This window comes from Microdochium trichocladiopsis (assembly GCF_020744255.1).
Source record: "Microdochium trichocladiopsis strain MPI-CAGE-CH-0230 chromosome Unknown B0I36scaffold_8, whole genome shotgun sequence".
NCBI lineage: Eukaryota > Fungi > Ascomycota > Sordariomycetes > Xylariales > Microdochiaceae > Microdochium > Microdochium trichocladiopsis.
In genome coordinates, this window is record NW_025763551.1 from 1,756,965 (window position 1) to 1,777,023 (window position 20,059).

Consider the following 20,059-nt stretch of genomic DNA (forward strand, 5'->3'; position numbering starts at 1 on the left):
AGGCACAGACCCCCAAGGCGAGTCCCCAGCTGAGCGAAGCGTGGCGGCTGCGCTTCCTGTGTAGTGTGCTGTGTAGTGTCTTCCTTTGAAGCGGTCGCTGGTCCCCTTGGCCCGGGCAGCCACATCAAAGTGGAAACCGTCGTTTGGCAAGCTCTCGTGAGGCGGAACCTTCTGTCGCCAGTCAGTCAGTCAACAACTGGACAGCAACGCTCGAAATCCACCCGAGCGCGACCAACGTAATGAGCGTCGAAGGCGATGCCTGCTTACCGTATAACACGAGGATGCCATCAAAGTGGCAAGCCTCGCCTCGAGGCTGGGCTCGGCTGTCTCCGGGCTCTGGGCCGCCCGCCGAAAAGCTAGAGGAACAACATCTGCTTGCCAACAGCCGGGTCATGTTTGGCCTGGGATCTGAGAGGGAGGGGGGGGGGGCAAACCCCACCTGCACCAACCCCACCATGGGAGTGGGCGGGCATGGCCGCGCCCACTTTCCAGGGACGCACCCCCCCTCCCCGCCGTTGCTGCAGCCCTGGGCTGTCGCAGCCAGTAGGGCGCCCGGAACGAGGCAGATCGGGATGGTTTACGTATCACGGCGTGCTAATCCAGGCAACGCACTGCCCGTGACAGCACGCGGAGCACACGACCGCAGCTTGGGCAAGAGTTCCTTATCTCTGGGGCCTGGCTAGCCGCGAAGCAATACCGGGCCTCAACACAGCCGGGGGGGCGTCATGGCCTCAAGCTGCGAGAGATAAAGCGCACTGCCCCGGCTGGTCGCGAAGCATTCCTTATCCGCATAAAAGCCCTCAGGGACCCCGCGCCTTCTCAGACCCCTCCTCCTCTCGTCTGCTTCTCCTCTCCAGTATTGAGCTTCTCAATCCGAATCTCAACGTCTTCTTGTGCCCCTTGCAGCAAGAAATCCAAGAGCCACGCCTGTCCCGCAGCTCTAGAGTCGAAATCTCCAACCACAAATCTCACCTCCAACACATCTTCCCGGTCGTCAAACCGTCACAACCGCAGCCATGGTCAGTTGCCTCGTCTCCAGCCCTGCGCGCCCAGCGCATTCCCCACCTGGACACGCTCCCGCAACCAATCAGCCAAAGCCATCACGAGATGATTTGCTAACAGATTGCTCCTCCCACAGGCCGAAAGCACAACTGTCTCGTACACTGAGAACGTATGTCGGCACTCGAGCCTCCGCCTGCCACGCCCGCCCATGCGCTCTTGCCTCGCCCGCCCTCCCTTTGCGCGTGCGCATGCGCATGCGCACATTTCGCTGGTCCGCGCGCAAAGGGGTCCTGGCGAGCAGGCCGAGGCCCATGACGCTCGCGGCCGGCAATGCCCACGGAGAAGACACGCCATTTGCTAACAAACATGTGTCACTAGCTCATGAAGTACATGAAGCTCGACCAGAAGGGCTCGGCTATGGCCGAGTACGTCTGGATCGATGCCCACGGCGGTGTTCGCTCCAAGAGCAGAGTACGTAATAGCCTCCCAACTGCCACTATCTACACCGAATCGCAGCCCTCGCCATTACTCGATCCATCATGGTCATGGAAGCAGCTGTCCTCCGCACACACATACACGCACTGTTTCCTTCCTGCCCCACTGCCCGCGATTTCCCTATCTCGGGGCGTCCCCAAGCGTCCTCGTGAAGCTGCCGGGCGAGTCGTGTGGCTTTGTTGGCCTCGGGCTGTCCGCGACAGTGTCGTGTTCGGCTCAAGGCCGGCCGCGGGTTCCCTTGTCCTCCGGCTTCAGCCGTGACAGCCCAGCGACACTGCTGCACCGCCGCAGGGCCATGGGGGAGTCGCACGCCCCAGGCGCCTACGATTTCGCTCAGGCATGGTCCCCGTCTTTGCGCCTGGTAGCGCTCCGGGATTCCACCTTTACACCCTCTTGCTCCCCACCAAAGGTGCCCTAGTGGCCCCGTGTCATGCAGCGAAGGTTTCCCGAGTCGCCTAAGCCGGCTTCTGGAACGGCACGCCAAGTGACACAGACCCCATTTCGCCTCTCGGTGTTCCGCGTCATCGCCACTCTCTGTTGCTGTCATGGTATCGAGCCAAGCCGTACTGACTAGTCTCCACTCTCTAGACTCTGACTTCCGTTCCTGAGGGCGGTTTCAAGCCTGAGGACCTTCCCGTATGGAACTTCGACGGCTCGTCCACCGAGCAGGCCCCCGGCGACAACTCTGACGTCTACCTGCGTCCGGTTGCCGTCTTTCCTGACCCGTTCCGTGGCGTCCCCAACATCCTGGTTCTCTCTGAGTGCTGGATGTCTGATGGCACCCCCAACAAGTTCAACCACCGCCATGAGGCCGCCAAGCTCATGGAGACCCACGCCGAGCACGAGCCTTGGTTCGGTCTCGAGCAGGAGTACACTCTCTTCGACATGAGCGACAGGCCCTACGGCTGGCCCAAGAACGGCTTCCCTGCCCCCCAGGGTCCTTACTACTGCGGTGTTGGTGCCGGCAAGGTTGTGTGCCGTGACATCGTCGAGGCTCACTACAAGGCCTGCCTGTACGCCGGCATCAAGATCTCCGGCACCAACGCCGAGGTCATGCCTGCCCAGTGGGAGTTCCAGGTCGGCCCTTGCCTCGGCATCGAGATGGGTGACCACCTCTGGATGGCCCGCTTCCTGCTCCACCGCGTCGCCGAGGAGTTTGGCGCCAAGGTTTCCGTCCACCCCAAGCCTATCCCTGGTGGTAAGTCACTTTCCTAATTGCGCGCCCTAGGCTGCCGCAACCATGCTAACAAATGACGTCACAGACTGGAACGGTGCCGGTCTTCACAGCAACTTCTCCAGCAAGGAGATGCGTGTCGAGGGTGGCATGAAGCACATTGAGGCTGCCATCAAGAAGCTTGAGGGTCGCCACAAGGAGCACATCCTTGTCTACGGAGAGGGCAACGAGGCCCGTCTCACCGGCAGACACGAGACTGGTGCCATTGACCAGTTCTCGTACGGTGTTGCCAACCGTGGTGCCTCCATCCGTATCCCCAGAGAGACCGCTGCCAAGGGCTACGGTTACTTCGAGGACCGCCGGCCCGCCTCCAACGCCGACCCGTACCAGATCACTGGTATCATGATGGAGACCATCTTCGGTGCCGCCAAATAAATTACCTAGGATACCCCGCCTCTGCTTCGACTTCTCCAATACGGCTTATTGGGAGTTTTAAACCTTTGTTGCTTTTGGAATCAAGCCTTGCTTACATAGAAAACGACTTGCCTTTATCTGGGCGGATAGTGGACATCGAGAGGGCCTGCACAAAAGAAATAGGTCCATCGAGTGATGTGGAATGAAAAAAGAATTACCAAGCAACACAATGACCATAACACAATGACCACTTGTGAACGAACATGAATGTGAGATCCGGCTAAGTGTCAGGCCAAACCTATATCACGGTAAAGGGAACCATTTTCCAACACATAACTTTACGTGGAGACATACTTGAGGTCTTAAGAGGAGATTACAGTTCCGCCGAGGCTCTTTTCACTTCCACATTTGCAATGCTTTACGATGAGACACTCGATACCGAATCGAGATCGTTCGAGACGTCCCGCCATGGGAACGGACCTGATGGGGCAGTATCATGGCACAACCCCCCAAAATGAATGAAGCATTCTATCCGAAATACTGCTGCGCGAGATCTAATGGCAGATTACCTAGGTATGCAGGTACAGAGTGCCCACCGACGAATTTGCCGTCCCGATCAGGACCCAGTGAGAACTCCACGTTCAATGTCCTTCACCATCCCCGAACGAAGCACTTGCCAAGAAACTTTGAAGGACGCTGATAATCATATTGGGTGGTTATCTTGCCTTTTTGTTGTTGCTCGTCATATTGTGCTGCGGTTTGTGTTGTCACTGTCCAAGAGAGCACATTCGTGCTGCCGGGGGGGGGGGGATAGACTTACCCTGTTCCTCCAGTCTCTCATGTCTTAACAGGAGCAGAGAGAGCTTTTGTACTTTTTAGCTGCTGCGGCGGACCAAGTCGCTGCCGACGACGTGGGCGGGGAGGGTCCTTCAAGACCTGGGGGTAATATTGCAGTTTTAATTGGCGACCTTTTTACGACAGCGATGACGACAAAGACGATAACAACAAAGGGCGAAAGGAATTGCGATGCGCAACAACAATCAGGTACTCGAGCCCACGGTACCCATCTGGCCGAACCCACTCAGACGTTGGGTTTATTTTCCTTTATTTTTTCATTCCTCTTACGCTCTTTTTTCGACTGCACCCTCGCTTTCCGGCGAGAGATATTGCGATGTATCAGGGGATAAATAGCCCGGTGGGACACTCTACCTGCGTCGTCATGTTCCTTAGTCGTTCATCAAGAGGGAAACACGTCGTCATGGATGTAGGATGTCTCGTATGCGTAAAATTGAACCGTCTGATTCTACGGGCTTTGTCTATACTGGGTCATCTCTACGAAATGGCAAGTCTATCTCCCGACGATCTCTAGCCTAGCTTTTCAATTCGCAAGGATGTAATCGTTCGTCCTACTCAGACCCATTGCTGGTCCCAAGACGTGACTCTAATGCCGTCGTCATCTTCATCCGTCCAGACCGGAGGCGCTCGCAAAGGCCTTCTCATCGGCCCACCAGTCCAAGAACTTCTCCATGCGAACTGTCCTCTCCCTGGCCAGCTGGCGACCGACATCCGTCTTCATCATGTTTTCAAGCTTGAGCAATTTGTCGTGGAAGTGCTCGATCGTGTCATACATGGACCGGCCGCCGCCGACTGTGGCCGACCCGGCACTCTTGGCGCCGCCAAAGGTGAATGTCCTGCCAATGCCAATGGCGCCAATGGCGTCGAGGCGGTCGGCGTCCTGGACGATGGCGAGCTCGGGATGCTCCAGGACGAGCTTCCTCACCCGCTCCGGGTCCTTGATCTCGCTGGAGTAGCTGACGCCGAGGCAGATGGTCTGCACACGGTCTGCGAGGGTCTCGTCTGCGCCGAGGGAGACGAGGAGGTGTGCGACCATGGTGGTGTGGTCCTCGCCGGCCTTGAGATACTTCTTGTCGCCGACATCGTGGAGCAGGGCGCTTAGGGTGACGACGTGGAGGTCGCTCTTGCCGGCAGGGCTGTCAGGGGCCGAGCTGGCTTGGATGTGCCTGGCGAGACCGACTACTCGCTCGATGTGGTGGTAGTCATGGGAGCCGTCATACTTGGCCATGTACTCCTTGACGTAGTCCGTGACGGAGCTGACGAGGGCGGCGGCCGGGATTGCCCTCGGCCCATTGGTGGTAGTGGGCACTGCGTCCATGTTATCTTCAGCAGCCCAGCAGGGTGGGTGGATTTGCCTGCCGGAATCAAGACCAGACCGGGGAATCCAGGGGCACGGGTCGATGCTATAGGCTACGATCCATGTCAGCCAGCTGTATGTTTGTGATGTTGTCGGGGCTTTTGAGCACGCGAGCTCATGCACGCCATCACGGCGTTGGCGACGAATGGGACTGGAGCGTTGGTGGTTTTCAAGATGTGATGTGCCCCCAGGCGTGTAAGTGGTTGCATGGAAGTGTTGGAGGGGTTTAGACGCGGTGCCAGGTACGCCAGAGGTCCCACCCATACAGCCAGCAACAGGTGCGCCCAGAGGCCAGACCGTTGCTGCCATCCCACCTCCATGTCGTCGGTTACCGAACAAAGCTGATTGACGGTACCAGCGGAGGCCATGCCATGCCCATGCTTCACCGGACTTACCGTGCTGATCGGCAGGCCTGTCTGGGCGGCTAAGTCGTCGCCAGGGAGTGGTCGATGTGGTTACACTGCAGCTGCCTTGGAAGCCGCAGCGCGCGATGCAGAAGTTGCCCCGACAGCAACGGTCTCTTGGCTTTTTGCAGCTGCCGGATTGTGACCGGTCAGGCGGGCGACTCGAGTCCAGCCGGCTCTGGGGATCAGCAGCCACAGCGCGGTTGAGCAGGTTGATCTATGCGGGTTGGCGGCCGAAGCTGGCGAATGACAAATGCGGCTGCACTTGTGGCCGCGGCAGCACCAGCCACCTGGGCAGCCCCTCTCGTCAGGTGATTGCTCAAGTGATTTGCCCCGTTGCTCACCGTGCTTGGCCTAAGGCTCCCAAGCTCCCAGGCAGGGTAACTAACTGTGGTCCTCCACTCAGCTTCAGCAGCTGCAAGTGGCTTCCTTGCGCATCACGACAATTGATCCGCAATACTGTCTCAGTCTCCCAGAGGCCAATGCCGGCCAGCAACACACCATGCATCCCAGTCCTCGCTCGGCGCCATCATCAACAGCTTGCGAATAAAAGGGGCCCCACCAGTCGAGCCCGTCGGCCATGGAGTACGGAGTAAGACATGCGGAGTCCGCCTGCACTGCACTGCTCGCCTTCCACTGTATGGCATCGTTGCCATTACCCGCCGGAGCTAACGCGTGCATGCATAGGACATGGATTCCTGCCTGGCTTAAATGTCTCTGGGCCTCCACCACGCTCATGATTTCCATGTCGTGCCCATCCCGCACGTCGTCCGACATTTTGTGAACTGGCCTGCTGCTTTGCTGGATGGGGCAGTTGACAATATCCTCATGTCCAGGAGTGTTTGAAATACCAACTATCGCCAATGGCAGTGAGGAAAACCGGTGCAGCTGGATCTGTCTTGTGTAGCTGGCCTGCCAATAAGTTATGTCGCTACTCCAGCTCGTCACCATAGTACTTGAAAACTCCAGACCCTGCCCGTCAACATTGCTACGGTCCGTGTCTTTCTGCCCATGGCGTTGAGCTGCCATCCTTTCATGAACGAGCATGATGCATCGCATATGCTGCATGCATGACTTTGCGAAAGGATCAAAACATGGCCAATCTCGTCGTCAATCGCCAGCTCCCTGGTCAAAGCTCATGGCACTTTTCTGACCAGGCTTGCAGGGCACGAGACCGTCACATTGCAAATGTCCGCCAATGTCAGCCCCGAGCCATCCACAATGAAGAACACAACGCCCCGCCGGCATGGTTACGACGTGCTAGCCCAGCAGCTGCAGCCACCGTCCTCGTCCTCGAGCGCGCCATTGGTCAACACCCTGGCGTGGCCAGGTGTGACGACCAGCGGGCCATGGGTTGACAGGGTCTCAATGTCAGCCAATGGGGACTCAAGTTTAGACGCTGCATGGCCCTTTTCGACTAGTCCTTCCGGGTGCAGCCAATAAGCTTATTGTGCTATTATTGCCCTCTGGCCCGTCCAGCAACTCCCCACGAGCTTGCTTAGCCGCCAGTCATGCAGTGCTTCTGCATGCAGCTGGCTGCAAGTCCAGCTCGATTCTTCTTGCGGCCAGGTTCATGCTTGTCCTTGGGTGATATCGGCTTGATGGCTTGGCAGAGCGCCCCACGACCACCCATGGGCGACGAGCACCCAGCCTGCGGGCCCACCAGCTGGACTGCTGTCTGTTAATGTTTGCCAGGATGGGATCGACGACTTGCACACCATCCATGGCCAAGGCGGCCCTAGACGCGGCCCCCCCTCCCTCCTCGTGGCCGTTCTCGAGGCCGGCCGGCACTTTGTATAATACGAGCAACATCCGCCACCCGTTTCTTCCTCTTGTCTTCTCTTTTCCTCTTCAGCAAGCATCTAATCAACAAAAGCTAGTCTTTTCGTTTTCCCCCTTTCCCTGTCCTTTTTCTCTCTACGCTTGTACGAGCTGTGCTCTACTCGCAATAATCTACTCTCACTCTCAAAACTCAAAAAAACCAAATCATAGTTGCCGGTCAACTTAATCAAACGAAAGCCTAGCTTTTCTTGCTCATCAAAGACACTTGAAACACCAACTACACAACACAATCTTTTTTGCAAAGCCCCAACTACAATCAAAATGGCGTCCATCCAGCTGTCTTTCTCTCTTCGCGTCTCTTCCGGCGTCAAGTCCGTCCACCTCCTCGGCTCGTGGGACAACTACGCTGGCCAGATCCCCCTGTCCAAGGACAAGTCTTCGTCCAAGTCTGGCTCGTGGAAGGGTACCTTCCGCTTCTCCGGCAACCTTGAGGCTGGCAAGCGCTACTGGTACTACTACATCATTGACGGCTACCACGTCTCCCACAACCCCAGCGAGGCCTCCACCGTCGAGCCCACCACTGGCCGCGAGCTCAACATCCTCGACGTCCCCAAGGACAAGTCCTCCAAGTCTTCCAAGTCGTCCTCCAGCAAGTCCTCGTCCAAGTCTTCCTCCAAGGACAAGAGCCACCGCTCCTCCAAGCGCTCCAGCGACATCCCCAAGGGCCGCCCTCTGTCGACCTCGCAGATTGTTGCTCCCAAGCCCATGGCTCCCCACGCCACCCGCCACATCCTCGATGCCGACTACTGCGACGAGGAGACCATTGAGGAGCTGACCGCCCGCTTCAACGCTGCCGGCTTCGACGAGGAGGACATCATCACCGACTTCTGCACCTCGCCCGCCTCCTCCACCGGCTCCAGCGTCTCCTACCGCTCCGACAGCTCCTCGCCCAACTCGTCCATGTCCGGCTACAGCACCCCCGCCTCTGACTGCAGCTCTTGCACCTGCGAGCGCTACGGCATCACCCGCAAGGGTGACCGCGTCAAGATCGACTGCGGTGGCTCCCGCTGCGGCTACTCCGACGACGACTCTGACTGCTCCTCCTCCGAGGACGAGTACGTCTCCACCAGCTCCCGCCGCCACGGCATCGTCGTCCGCGACTAAATGGCCCAGCCCCCGTCCCGGGTGGGATTCATTATTCATACGAGTTGTTGCTGTCCTCAATCTACTGCAGCGGCCATGCTTCATGATGCCCAGTCAGCTGCTGCCTCGGGGAAACCATCGGTAATGGAAGAAGTAATACACAGAAGAAGAAGAGAATATGGTCGTCACTCATTTACGAGATTGACCCCGCGTCGCTGCCACTAATGCCCGGTTGACTTCTGGGTATGGCATGCTCGACCGCGCTGCGCGTCTCTCGTCTTGTTGTTCCCTTTGCATTAGAACCACAACACCAGACTCTACCTCCAGCGCAGCACGCCAGGAAGGCGAAAAGAATGCTACTCTTACTTTGAGAGCATCCTGACTACGATGGAGCTTGTCCCGCCCGTCCGGTCTCTTTGCAAGCTGGTTCTTGCAAAGCAGTACCTGGGACCTCCACTCGTCCGCTTCCTTGTGCTGTGCGCAAACCCCCCGGGCCGAACGATGCTCGAATTCCTCTGGGATCGAGTAGTTGTTCGTCCGACTCCACAGGCTCTCTTTGTCCTCTTGCAAACCCAATCATGGCAATTGTTCATAAGAAATTGTCCCCTGAAGAAACAGGAGAGCCTTGTGCCCGATCTTCAGCGTCACGAGCACGGGACCTGTCTTGTCCATCACCTTCGCCCTGTTGTCCTTCAGTACAGTCAAGATGATGGACACGCCGTCACCGACCAGCTCCGCACCCGTCCGAGAACCACGTGGTCTTGTTTTTCCCCCCACAAGCCAGCCACTTTTGCCTGACCTTTTCGAACTAAAATGGTGAAGAAAAACCAAAAAAAAGGGAAGTGTTTGAGAATAGGTCGGCAGGAAAAAGACAAAGAGCCAGAAAGCTCACCAAAAACATTGCTTGTCACGCAAGAAAAACTTCCATGTAAATAGTTACAGAGAGTGATGCAAGTCATGATCTGCCTTTTTTTATGAGATGACGATATGAATCTTATACATCCACAATGTCCGGTGCATCTTGTGACATGTCCCCAATGCTCGCTTGTAACCTGTCGAACTTCCCATCATAAATGCTACCAACCTGGCGGAGAGAAATTGTAATGGTGAGCCCGTTTCTTTCGGCCGCTGTCATCCGGTGGTCCATCACCCAGGGATCATGCTTAAAATGCCGACGGGTATTTTGGAGAAGGACATGTCCAAAGTACATTCCATCTTCAAAGTTGACTTTGTTCGTCTCGGTGACACAAGGGCATTCTTAGAACTCGTCCTGCGAGTGTCGCCTTTTCCACGCTGACTTGCGGAAGTTATCACAGTGATCTCGACATGACTGGAACTGGCAAGTATCTGATTGACCCGTGGAGACTGACCACGGCAAGTACCGGCTCACAGCGACCTATCTTACCCCTAAGCTGTAGGGCAATAGGGCGATAGAGAGCAGGCAGGTGGGGAAACTCCACCCGCACCTCCCCCCTGAGATTGGGGCCACAACGCCGTGGCGTGGCGGGGTAGCTCTGCCCCGAGCCGCCTGCTGGGATCAAAGGGTCCAAAAGTTGACAACACAAGCCTGGGCATGTACGCGTTACTCACCGAAACTTCTTCTCCGATTGTTTTCCCAGGCCAACTTGACTTTACTTCTGTCAACTGCTAGGAAAGAAAGCAAGACTCTGAGTCGCCCAGTATTTGCGCCAGCCCGTCCTGTGTACAGTCGCCTGACAACAGTTCCCTCTGGCCGTTCCATTTGACCAGCTAGATTCCAGGGCAGTATCAAACAAAAATAGTTTTGTCCCCGGCGCCTCACAGCAACCATGGCGACATCCTTCCCCATAATCGACTCACACATCCACCTGTACCCAGAGGCAGAGCTCGACACTCTGTCCTGGTACACGCCCGAGAACCCGCTGGGCAAGCAGCACTCGGTGGAGGACTACAAGGCGGCGACCGGCGGCGCGGCAAAGGGCTTCATCTTCCTCGAGACCGACCGCAAGCATGACCTCGCCTCCGGTGCTGACGAGGCTGGCGGCAGCAAGGGCTGGGAGCACCCGCTCGCCGAGATCGACTGGCTGAAGCGCATCGTGACGGGCAACCCCCGCGAAGGGCAGGGCCACACCAAGGAGGACTCCGAGCTGTGCGTCGCGTACATCCCCTGGGCGCCGATGCCGAGCGGCGCGGCCGTGCTCGAAAAGTACATTGCCAAGGCGCAGGAGGTCGCGGGCGAGAGCTGGAGCAAAGTGCGCGGGTTCCGGTACTTGCTGCAGGACAAGCCGAATGGGACCTGCTTGACCGACGAGTTCATTGAGAGCTTGAAGCTGCTGGGCCGCAAGAAGCTCGTGTTCGATCTGGGCATCGACCAGCACCGTCGTGGCAGGGTGCAGCTCGAGGAGGCGGTTGAGATGATTGATCGTGCTCACGAGGGTGTGCCTGAGGAGGACAAGGTTGTTTTCATCCTTAGTGAGTCTTGCCTCTCCTCTTCTATCCCTTTGTTGTGGAATCCTGTGCACTTTCACAGATACTCGGTGGCATTGCTCAACCCTGCTGACCATGATTTTTGATCATAGACCACATGTGCAAGCCCGACCTCGGCGTGTACAACACCATGTCCTCGCCGTCTTTCCTCGCCTGGCGCACAGCTATGTTTACCCTCGGCAAGTGCGAGCAGACATACATGAAGATCTCGGGCGGCTTCTCCGAGATGCCAGACTCTCTCAAGGAGCGTCCCGCCGAGGACATCTTCGAGGCCCTGATGCCATGGCTTTCCGTCATCCTGGCGGCGTTCGGCAGCGACAGAATCATGTTTGGCAGCGACTGGCCCGTCTGCACCGTGGGTGTTGGCGCGTCCGAGGCGTGGGCAAAGTGGCAGAAGGTTGTTGCGAGGCTGTGCTGGATGGCCACGCTCGATGATGAGGCACAGCGGAACATTTGGGGCGCTACGGCGTTGAAGGCGTACGGAATCGAGTCAAAATGAGTGCAGAATGGCGAGCGTGGGCGCACCATACGGTCGTGTAGGGGCACACTGGCACACCACTCAATGTGTCCGGCGTGACGAATGACCTGAAGATAGGGAACGCGTATTCAATGATACCATTGTCGGATTGGGGAAGATTCTACACCACAGATCCTGGCTTTATTATGGCTCAGGGTTACGCTACAATATGCGACGCTGTAGGGCGGAGTGTTGGTGCCATATCTCAATGTGACGATTCACAGGTATTTCCAAGAGCAGTATCGCTCAAATTAGCGTGTCTAACGAAGCGCTATCTATGTTTCAATAGTCTATTCTTTGGTCCCTCTTTTCTCCTAGATATGTGCACCTAAGCCTGGTCATGATCTTCGTATGGTCCTGGCACTGATTTTCAGATGACAGGAAGGATGTGTGAGGCGAAATAAAAGTGTTCTATCCCTCTACTCTCGCCAGGCATGGCTACTGCCTCGTCTAACTCAGCTGCGCACCGTCGGCTTGCGCCTCATCTTGGTGAACTTGGGCAGGCTGTATCCGTGCGTCTTCTCTTCGTCGACCACGCCTTCGCTACGTCCATTGGTGGCGCCGCCACGCTCGGTATAATCGTGTGCCACGCCGCCGCCACCAGCTGCACCCTCTTTCCTGCCAGCACCAACAATGTTGCGCCGGCCCGTACGGATGTCCCGACGGGAGGTGCAGCAGCAGCACATGCCCGCGTGCACGAAGAATGCAAGCACGGAGAAGCCGGCCGCGATCCACATCAGGACGTACATTGTGATGCCGAGCTCACACTTGACGTTAAGTTCTGGCTGGGAGGAGAGCGCATATTGCGCGATAAGTCCCATCGCTGTGCCGACCGCGGACCCAACGATGATGAGCAGGCTGTTGAGAAAGGCGAAGACAGAGAGCACGCCGGACCAAAGGCGCGAGCGCAGCACGATGGGACTGGCGATGATGAGCACGAATGACAAGCATAGTGCCGCCAGGAAACAGCCGAACATGACGTGCGAGGCGATCTGCAGGATGTCGAGGATGTTGTTGACCTCGCTGGGTAGGGCGATGGAAGCGCCCGCGAAGAGCTCCGACAGGAGGATCTGGACAGGGTTGAACCAGTACATTGCCTGTGGCTGGGAACAATATGTTATGCCTCTGTTTTGGGACACGAGGTCAGTCAACTTGTGTTGCGGGAGAAAGCATAGCACCAGGAGACGCACTCATCGAGATAGCCTTCGCAGAAGTTCCACAGGCCAACCTGGTAGAAGTCGTGCAAGCCCAGTGTGCGAGCGATAGAGTTCGTCAGGATCAAGCCCTGAGGTAGAGACTGAGCAATGATGTCGGCGAGATCGAGCTTGAAGAAGTAGATATTTTGCCGCGGACCGCTGCCAGGCGTGTTGCCGACCTCGACCTGTGATGTAGACCCCAATGTTAGTAAGCTGACCGTAGCCTTCGACGTGAGACGAATACTGACCACAATGAGGAAGACGAGAGTCATGAGATAGCAGAAGCAGGCAAATATGATGGCGTTGCGCCTCGTCTTGGTCGCCTGCTTCACGGCAACTTTGCTGTAGTTCTGGCCGTGCTCGGTGTACTGGGTGTCAGTCTGGGTGACGGAACTGTCACTATCGTGATGGTCCTGAGGACCCGCTCCTCGCCTGCGGAAGCGGAAGCCCGCCATGGCTGTCGTGGGTTTGTAGTTTGTGCTGGGTATCAACGCGGTCTATCGTGACGAAGAACTTCGTTGAACCAGGCAATTGAGTCGGTGCCGACGGGATACAGATGCTGGGGTTGAGCTCAATAGAGCATGGGCTCGTTCTGGCCGTGAGAGCGAGTTGGCGGGCAAGTCAAGCCCAGATTCGACATGCGGTACCCGGACAAGAGAAGATGCAGGAGTGTTTGTGGAGGGTTTCCAGATCGACACATGTTGACGACGCTCAGGGCCTCCACTGTGCTGGGCGGGCTTGTTTGGGCTTTAGGAGACGACAAGCTCGAGCCGAGCGGCTCAGGCAATGACGGCAACAAGGGGCCTGGCCGTACCTGCAAGTACCGGCCTGGTGGGCCACTCGTGCACGAAAGGGTGGACGGATGGGCGGAGCATCTTGGACAATCGTTTCCACTCTTTGCACTCAACAAGCTTGAGAACTGGGCCTTGTTGCTCCTCCTCGAGCCTCGAGGACGCAGCATGGCCCAGTCATTGTTGTCATTCGGTGCTTATCGCACTCGATGATCCTGCTGTACGCGCAAGTCCCGTACAGGGTTCTTGAATCACAGTGACTGCGGATCTGCAGGGCCCTGTTCTGGACTCACATCCCTGCCTCAGAAACAAAGACCCCTTCTTCCTCCTGCTCCGCTTTCAAGGCCACCACTACTATGTGCCCAATTATTCTGCTGCCTGGCTGCCGTCTCACCCCGGCGACATGTGGCCGTGCTAATCAAGGTAGGCTGTAGATGCTCGTATTCACGGCGGACGAATCTCTGGGCATTGGAGCGATGCGAGCGCGCCATCGAGTGTGGTCATCATTCTCACGCAACCTGTCAGAACAACGCGGGACTATTGGAGGGTCTCCTATCACCACCGCTGCCCAGCAGTAAATTTTCACGGGCCCCTACGTCATGGCGCGCTTGACGTGGCGCGTGCCGAGCATGGCGGGCCCGCTAGGGGCGCTCTAGGGCGCTGCGGTGCCGGCTTGGCCCGCCTCACTGGCCTCAGCGCGGCCCCCGGCGTGCGTGCCTGTGACGCCGGGCAGTGCAGCCCCTGGAGCCGCTCGACCAGGCCATCCCGTCATCCCAGATGGGGCTCTCTTGCGCGGCCTCTGAAGTACTCGTGCGTACCGCTTCCTCCATGCGGAGCCCGCGACTCCCTGAGAGCACCAGCAATGCGGTTCGCGCGCTGCTGGCATTGCTCCGTGGGTCGCGGATCGCCCAGGCCGCGCTAGCCAGACCAGTGCCTCTGGCAACCACATCATTTGGATCCTTACAAGCTTGGGGCTCAGTGTGTGTCTTTCCTTCACAGCATTTTCACCTCCATCGTCTGAACCGAGGCCAAGCCACTCTTGTTTGGTGGTTTCTTCCAGCTTCTTCTGCCTGTTTTCCGACTCGGCGATCTCCTTAGGATCACCCGAGAGCTCAGGGCTCACCTTAACTTCCAAGCAGGACTTCAGCAGTGCCCTACCGTTTCCAGCATCTCAACGAGCAACACAACAATGGCGTTCAGGCTGGCAACCGGCCTGTCGCTTCTGGCCGCCAGTGCTCTGGCGCAAACAGTTGACGATCCCAGGACGACACTCACAGGCTCGACCATTTCTATCAGCCAGTTGCCAACGCGCACCGCGGCCCAATCCTTCCCGTCCGGCTTCACCCTCGGCACGGGACTCGGCGAGATCCCAGACCTCGAGTCGTCTATGGCCGTCAGCAATGCTACCATCTCGTCAGGCAACGGCACCGGCACGGCAACCCAAACAACAAACACGGTCACCTTCCTCACCGGTACGGCACAGACAACGACAACGCTTTCGGGCAACTTCTCAACATCCACGTCGACATCACCAACGGCAACAGTCACAAATACTCAGCCATGCAACAACTACCCCGAGTTCTGCAGCCGGAAGTACAGCAACATCACTGAGGTCGCCTGTCACAATTCGCCTTTCATCACGCCAAACAATGTGGCAGCCAATCAGCAATTCGACGTGACGTATCAGCTCAATGATGGTGTCCGACTGCTTCAGGCACAGATGCAGTTCCCAGATGGAAGCGACGTTCCTCATTTCTGTCATACAAGCTGTAGCATTCTAGATGCTGGCCCAATCACAGACTGGCTATCTACAGTCACTGCGTGGGTCGCTGCTCATCCGTACGATGTCGTGACGATTCTGCTAGGAAACGGCAACTAGTAAGCAACACATTCCCCTCCTTTCTGCTGGCCACACGAGACAAAGTCGCTGACACATCTCTGCCAGCTCACCCGCTTCGAAGTATGTGCCGTACATTGAACAGTCCGGTATTCTGAAATACGTCTATACACCGCCACATGCGCCGATGTACTTGGACGATTGGCCGACTCTGGGGGAGATGATCCTCCAGGGCAAGCGCGTGGTCATGTGGATGGACTACGAGGCCAACCAGGGCACATATCCGTGGCTGTTTGATGAGTTCCCGCAGATGTCCGAGACACCATTCGACCCCACGAATCAGAGCTTCCCCTGCAATATCCAGCGTCCTCCAGACCTGCCCACGCACGACGTCCAGAATAGGCTGTACCTGATGAACCACAATCTCAACATAGAGCTGAGCCTGCTCGGAACCAGCATGCCTGTTCCCGCCCGAGGAGAGCTCAACGTGACCAACAGCGCAGAGGGCGTTGGCAGCCTTGGTGGCAGTGTGGATGGCTGCATTGACCTGTGGGGACGGCCGCCCAACTTCCTGAACGTCGATTACTATAATTATGGCACGCCGCCAGGGTCGGTGTTTGAGGTTGCGGCTAGGATGAACAACGTCACGTACAACCGGCCGTGCTGTGGGCCTGACGTGAAGAGCGGCGCATCGGCAGTGGTCACGAGGGTGAGTAGCATTGCTGCCTGTGTGGCTGCCGTAATTGCTGGAGTCTGCTTGTTGTAGGCATTCTAAAGGCCTGGCCCGAGGCAACGAGAAAATTTGTTGACGGCCACTTGGACATGTGTTGGTTTCTACGTGTAACAACCAGAAATAGAAAGAAGAGCGTATGATTTAGCGAACAAAACATAGAATGTTAATATGTGTATGACCACTCTTCACTGCACATGAAAAGGTATGCCTGCATGATCACTGTTATCAATAGCATTTCGCACCTTTTGCGTGACTGGCATAAGTCAAGATGCCGTCTCCATTGGTAACATCAACACGCAGATCGCCTTAATCTGCTGGCACCATCGTGTTTGTGCGTAGAGCAACCTTTACATAATAAGTGGTTCATTGCATGAGCCACTGTTTGATGTGGAACAGATTCCTGGGGACCATGAGACAACCAGAGTCACGTGGCTGGTGACTAATCCACGGCGAAGCGCGGAGAACGTTGCGCTTGTGGGGCGGGCCAGCTGATGTGATTATCTGGCTCCACCGAGACCAGTCCAGGCTGCCCCAATCTTCTTCCTCTCCAACTCACTTTCCTTCACCATCTAGTCAGCTCAACTGCGAACGATCGCCACGCAATACTTCGCACGCAACCGCGAGCACCATTTGCGAGCGCATCGATCTTGAAAGCGCGGTTGCATTATTTTCGAGCTCATCGCATTTGACAGCACTCCGACCAACGTGCAAACGCGACGCTTCTGCCGAGTACCTTCCTGCCTCGGCATTCCCAGTGACTCACGGACTTGACGGCTTCCACGCCTGGTGATGATCAAACCATCATCTTGATACAGCTTCGAGGGCTCTAGAAGTGCAGTTTCATTAGGAAGGGTGTAGTTGGCTTGCACGGGGCGGCCACGGCTTGACACAGGTACCCTCTGATCTCTGGTGATCAATAGTACTCGTTCTCGAGAACGGTAGTTGCGCGCGAAAAAGGCGTTCAGAAGAAAGAAGAAAAGAGGATCTGCATCTGGCAATATCACTCTGTGTTATCTTCACCCGTGAACAATACAGACTTTGTGTTGTCAGCCAAGGGCCTTGCGCCTCACCTCAACTCTTGTACAATCATTGCCTGCTTTTCTCTTCTGCACATTTTCAAAAGGCGAAGACACTTGTGTTTTTCTGCTACTTCTGTCTGGGGAATTTTGCGTGGACTCATCCAATTACAATCAAAATATTGACGTTCCCTCCGCCCTCCTGACGTGCCTAATCGGCGATCTAAAAAGAAGACAAAAGAAGAAAGCAAAGAGGAGATACCAATCGCAGAACCACAAGAGGAATCGAGACTTGTCTACACCTCCCAACAGAAGCGCGCGACACTGGTGTGTCGGTGAAGGCACAGCAAGCGGCGTCTTGCCGAGTCCGATCTAACCATCTAGCAATATATCACCCGTCACCTCAACACCAGCGGTTTTCTGGTGTATCGCCTTGCAATCTTCCTCTCTCCGACATCTAGCCGCCCACGAACCATATTCCCTACCCCTCTTATCACAACTTCACAATGACATCCTCAGTATTCTACAAGTTCAAGTCGCAGAAGGAGCCGACACGGATCGAGTTTGACGGCACCGGCATCTCAGTCTTTGAGCTCAAGCGCGACATCATAATCAAGAGTGGCCTTGGCAACGGGACTGACTTCGACCTCGCTATATACACGGAAGACAACTCGGAAGGTGAGTTAATGATAAGCCAAGACCACAAGCCGCCCAGTGACTGACAGGAATCCCACAGAATATGACGATGACACAACCGTCATCCCGCGATCGACAACAGTCATCGCGCGGAGGCTACCGCCGATCAAGCCTGGCGCTGGCCGAGCTGCGCGCTATGTGACGGGCAAGATGCCGGCAAGTGCAAAGAATTCGGCCCGAAAAGAAGCCACCGCGAAACCAGTCAAGCCTGCCACAACCGGGTTGTCGCAGATGAGCGCCGCCATGACGGAAGAGGAGAAAATGATGGCCATGTTCCAGGCCCAGTCCGATCAGTGGAATGCCCAGCAAGAAGAGATGTCCCAGTAAGTTTATTTGCTCGCACATTCGAGTCTTGACGAGAACTTATTACTAACATGCATGCTAGTCAACAAGCAGTCTACAAACCCGGTGCGAAAAAGCCCGCCAACGTACCAGACCACGAGCCGCCCAACGGATACATCTGCTACCGCTGCGGGCAGAAGGGTCACTGGATCCAAGTATGCCCAACGAACGACAACCCTGAGTATGACAATAGGCCAAGAGTCAAACGTACCACGGGTATTCCGCGGTCTTTTCTGAAAACAGTAGACAAGGCCGCGCTTCAGCAGACTGGTGCCGATGGTGAGGAGATCAAACCTCCATCAGGAGTCATGGTCAATGCGGATGGAGACTTTGTGATAGCAGAGCCTGACAAGGCGTCATGGGAGCAGTTCCAGGCCAAGACCAAGTCGTCAGCCGCGGCCGCCAAGGCGGCGACAGAAGGGGACAAGGAACTCGAGGAAAGGGGCCTGCTGTGCTCCATCGACAAGAGGATGTTTGTAGACCCAATGAAGACACCCTGCTGTGGAAAGACGTACTGCAGCGAGTGCATTACCAATGCGCTTACGTATAGCGATCTCGTCTGCCCAGCATGCCAGACTGACGGTGTGCTCTTTGACGACCTTAAGCCGGACGATGAGGCTGTCACCAAAATCAAGGAGTATCTGGCGGAGAAGGAGGCCGCTAAAACAAAGGAGCGGTCGAAGAGTCCTGCGGAGGCGGTGGCACCCAAGTCGCCCGCTGCTGATGCTGTCGACGACAAGTCGGCGACTGACAGCGAGGTTAAGAAGGAAGACTCTTCCGCGGTAACTGCGGCTGAAGAATCTACACAAGCTACAACAAAATCCGAGCCTGACGCCACACCATCACTAAACGCCATCAAGTCACCGTCACCAGAAGCCGTTCGCAAGGGCTCAGTAGCATCGACTACAACGACAGCAACCAAGACACAGGGTGAAAGGGAAGGGTCTGCCTCCACATCCCAAAACGGCGAGCAGCAGTCCAAGAAGCGTCCTGCCGAGGATGTCCTCGAGAACCCCAAGATCCCCAAGGGACCCAAGGCCATGCAACAACAGCAACAAAACCAGATGCCGAGCATGCCAGGAATGCCCGGGATGATGCCAGGTATGCCAGGTATGCCGGGAATGCCCAACATGATGTTCCCCATGGGCGGCATGAATGGCTTCGGCCCCGGCGGTATGCCCGGCATGATGGGAATGAACGGGATGGACATGTCGATGATGATGGGCATGAATGGCCCTGGGGGCGGCATGGGAGGGATGAACCCCATGATGATGAACGGCATGTTCAATAATCAGGGCGGGAACGGCGGATTCCAGAATGGAATGATGAACGGAGGTGGGCGCGGCGGCTACAACAACTTTGGAGGTGGCGGCATGAACGGCATGAGGGGTGGTTACAATAACAACAACAACAACCACCACCACCAGAACGGCGGATTTTACAACCAGCAGTACAACAATGGCGCGGGATACGGCATGAACAACAATTTTGGCAACCAGGCCGGTGGCGTTGGCGACGACGGCGCATACTTCCGGCAACCTGTCAACCCTGGGCGGCACCAGAGCCGGCAGCGGAGGGTGCGGCCGAGCGATTACAAGCAGTTATGATTCCACGGGCACGCACGATAAGACTAGCCAGGGGACGCCGGGCGAACTAGGACGAAGACGCGATATGTTCATCACGACGTGGACTATTGGACGAAATAATCAAATCATACCAAACCATATTGGAACGGAGCATTAGGCGTTTTTGAACGGTGGCCTTTTCTTTTTGACACGCGCTGGGGAAGGGAAGCGCTGGTGGACGGCGGCAGTGTTGATCATTTATTCACTAGCATCA

The 20,059-nt window shown here is 56.5% G+C and overlaps 7 protein-coding genes across 7 annotated transcripts; 5 read left to right on the forward strand and 2 right to left on the reverse strand.

The window, feature by feature from the left end:
* Nucleotides 1–645: 645 nt before the first annotated feature.
* B0I36DRAFT_330164 (glutamine synthetase) lies at nucleotides 646–3,310 on the forward strand. The gene is made up of 5 exons (XM_046154806.1): nucleotides 646–1,019; nucleotides 1,139–1,171; nucleotides 1,381–1,473; nucleotides 2,086–2,695; nucleotides 2,760–3,310. Exons 1-5 carry the CDS (start codon nucleotides 1,017–1,019, stop codon nucleotides 3,104–3,106), a joined length of 1,086 nt encoding a protein of 361 aa, XP_046009444.1. The 5' UTR covers nucleotides 646–1,016; the 3' UTR covers nucleotides 3,107–3,310.
* Nucleotides 3,311–4,544: 1,234 nt separating this feature from the next.
* On the reverse strand, nucleotides 4,545–5,258 carry B0I36DRAFT_365822 (uncharacterized protein; the record flags this gene model as incomplete). Its single annotated transcript, XM_046159201.1, has 1 exon — nucleotides 4,545–5,258. One exon carries the CDS (start codon nucleotides 5,256–5,258, stop codon nucleotides 4,545–4,547), a length of 714 nt encoding a protein of 237 aa, XP_046009445.1.
* Nucleotides 5,259–7,804: 2,546 nt separating this feature from the next.
* B0I36DRAFT_352123 (uncharacterized protein) lies at nucleotides 7,805–8,647 on the forward strand (the record flags this gene model as incomplete). Its single annotated transcript, XM_046157082.1, has 1 exon — nucleotides 7,805–8,647. The coding sequence occupies one exon, from the start codon at nucleotides 7,805–7,807 to the stop codon at nucleotides 8,645–8,647; it is 843 nt and encodes a 280-aa protein (XP_046009446.1).
* Nucleotides 8,648–10,128: 1,481 nt separating this feature from the next.
* On the forward strand, nucleotides 10,129–11,850 carry B0I36DRAFT_433723 (uncharacterized protein). Its single transcript, XM_046162672.1, has 2 exons — nucleotides 10,129–11,077; nucleotides 11,185–11,850. The coding sequence occupies exons 1-2, from the start codon at nucleotides 10,435–10,437 to the stop codon at nucleotides 11,589–11,591; spliced, it is 1,050 nt and encodes a 349-aa protein (XP_046009447.1). The 5' UTR covers nucleotides 10,129–10,434; the 3' UTR covers nucleotides 11,592–11,850.
* Nucleotides 11,851–12,064: 214 nt separating this feature from the next.
* On the reverse strand, nucleotides 12,065–13,260 carry B0I36DRAFT_249469 (SUR7/PalI family-domain-containing protein; the record flags this gene model as incomplete). Its single annotated transcript, XM_046150479.1, has 3 exons — nucleotides 12,065–12,734; nucleotides 12,800–12,990; nucleotides 13,054–13,260. 3 exons carry the CDS (start codon nucleotides 13,258–13,260, stop codon nucleotides 12,065–12,067), a joined length of 1,068 nt encoding a protein of 355 aa, XP_046009448.1.
* Nucleotides 13,261–14,785: 1,525 nt separating this feature from the next.
* On the forward strand, nucleotides 14,786–16,199 carry B0I36DRAFT_249161 (PLC-like phosphodiesterase; the record flags this gene model as incomplete). Its single annotated transcript, XM_046150453.1, has 2 exons — nucleotides 14,786–15,474; nucleotides 15,542–16,199. The coding sequence occupies 2 exons, from the start codon at nucleotides 14,786–14,788 to the stop codon at nucleotides 16,197–16,199; spliced, it is 1,347 nt and encodes a 448-aa protein (XP_046009449.1).
* Nucleotides 16,200–17,688: 1,489 nt separating this feature from the next.
* On the forward strand, nucleotides 17,689–19,827 carry B0I36DRAFT_249623 (DWNN domain-containing protein; the record flags this gene model as incomplete). Its single annotated transcript, XM_046150489.1, has 3 exons — nucleotides 17,689–17,860; nucleotides 17,919–18,201; nucleotides 18,264–19,827. The coding sequence occupies 3 exons, from the start codon at nucleotides 17,689–17,691 to the stop codon at nucleotides 19,825–19,827; spliced, it is 2,019 nt and encodes a 672-aa protein (XP_046009450.1).
* Between the last annotated feature and the right edge of the window lie 232 nt (nucleotides 19,828–20,059).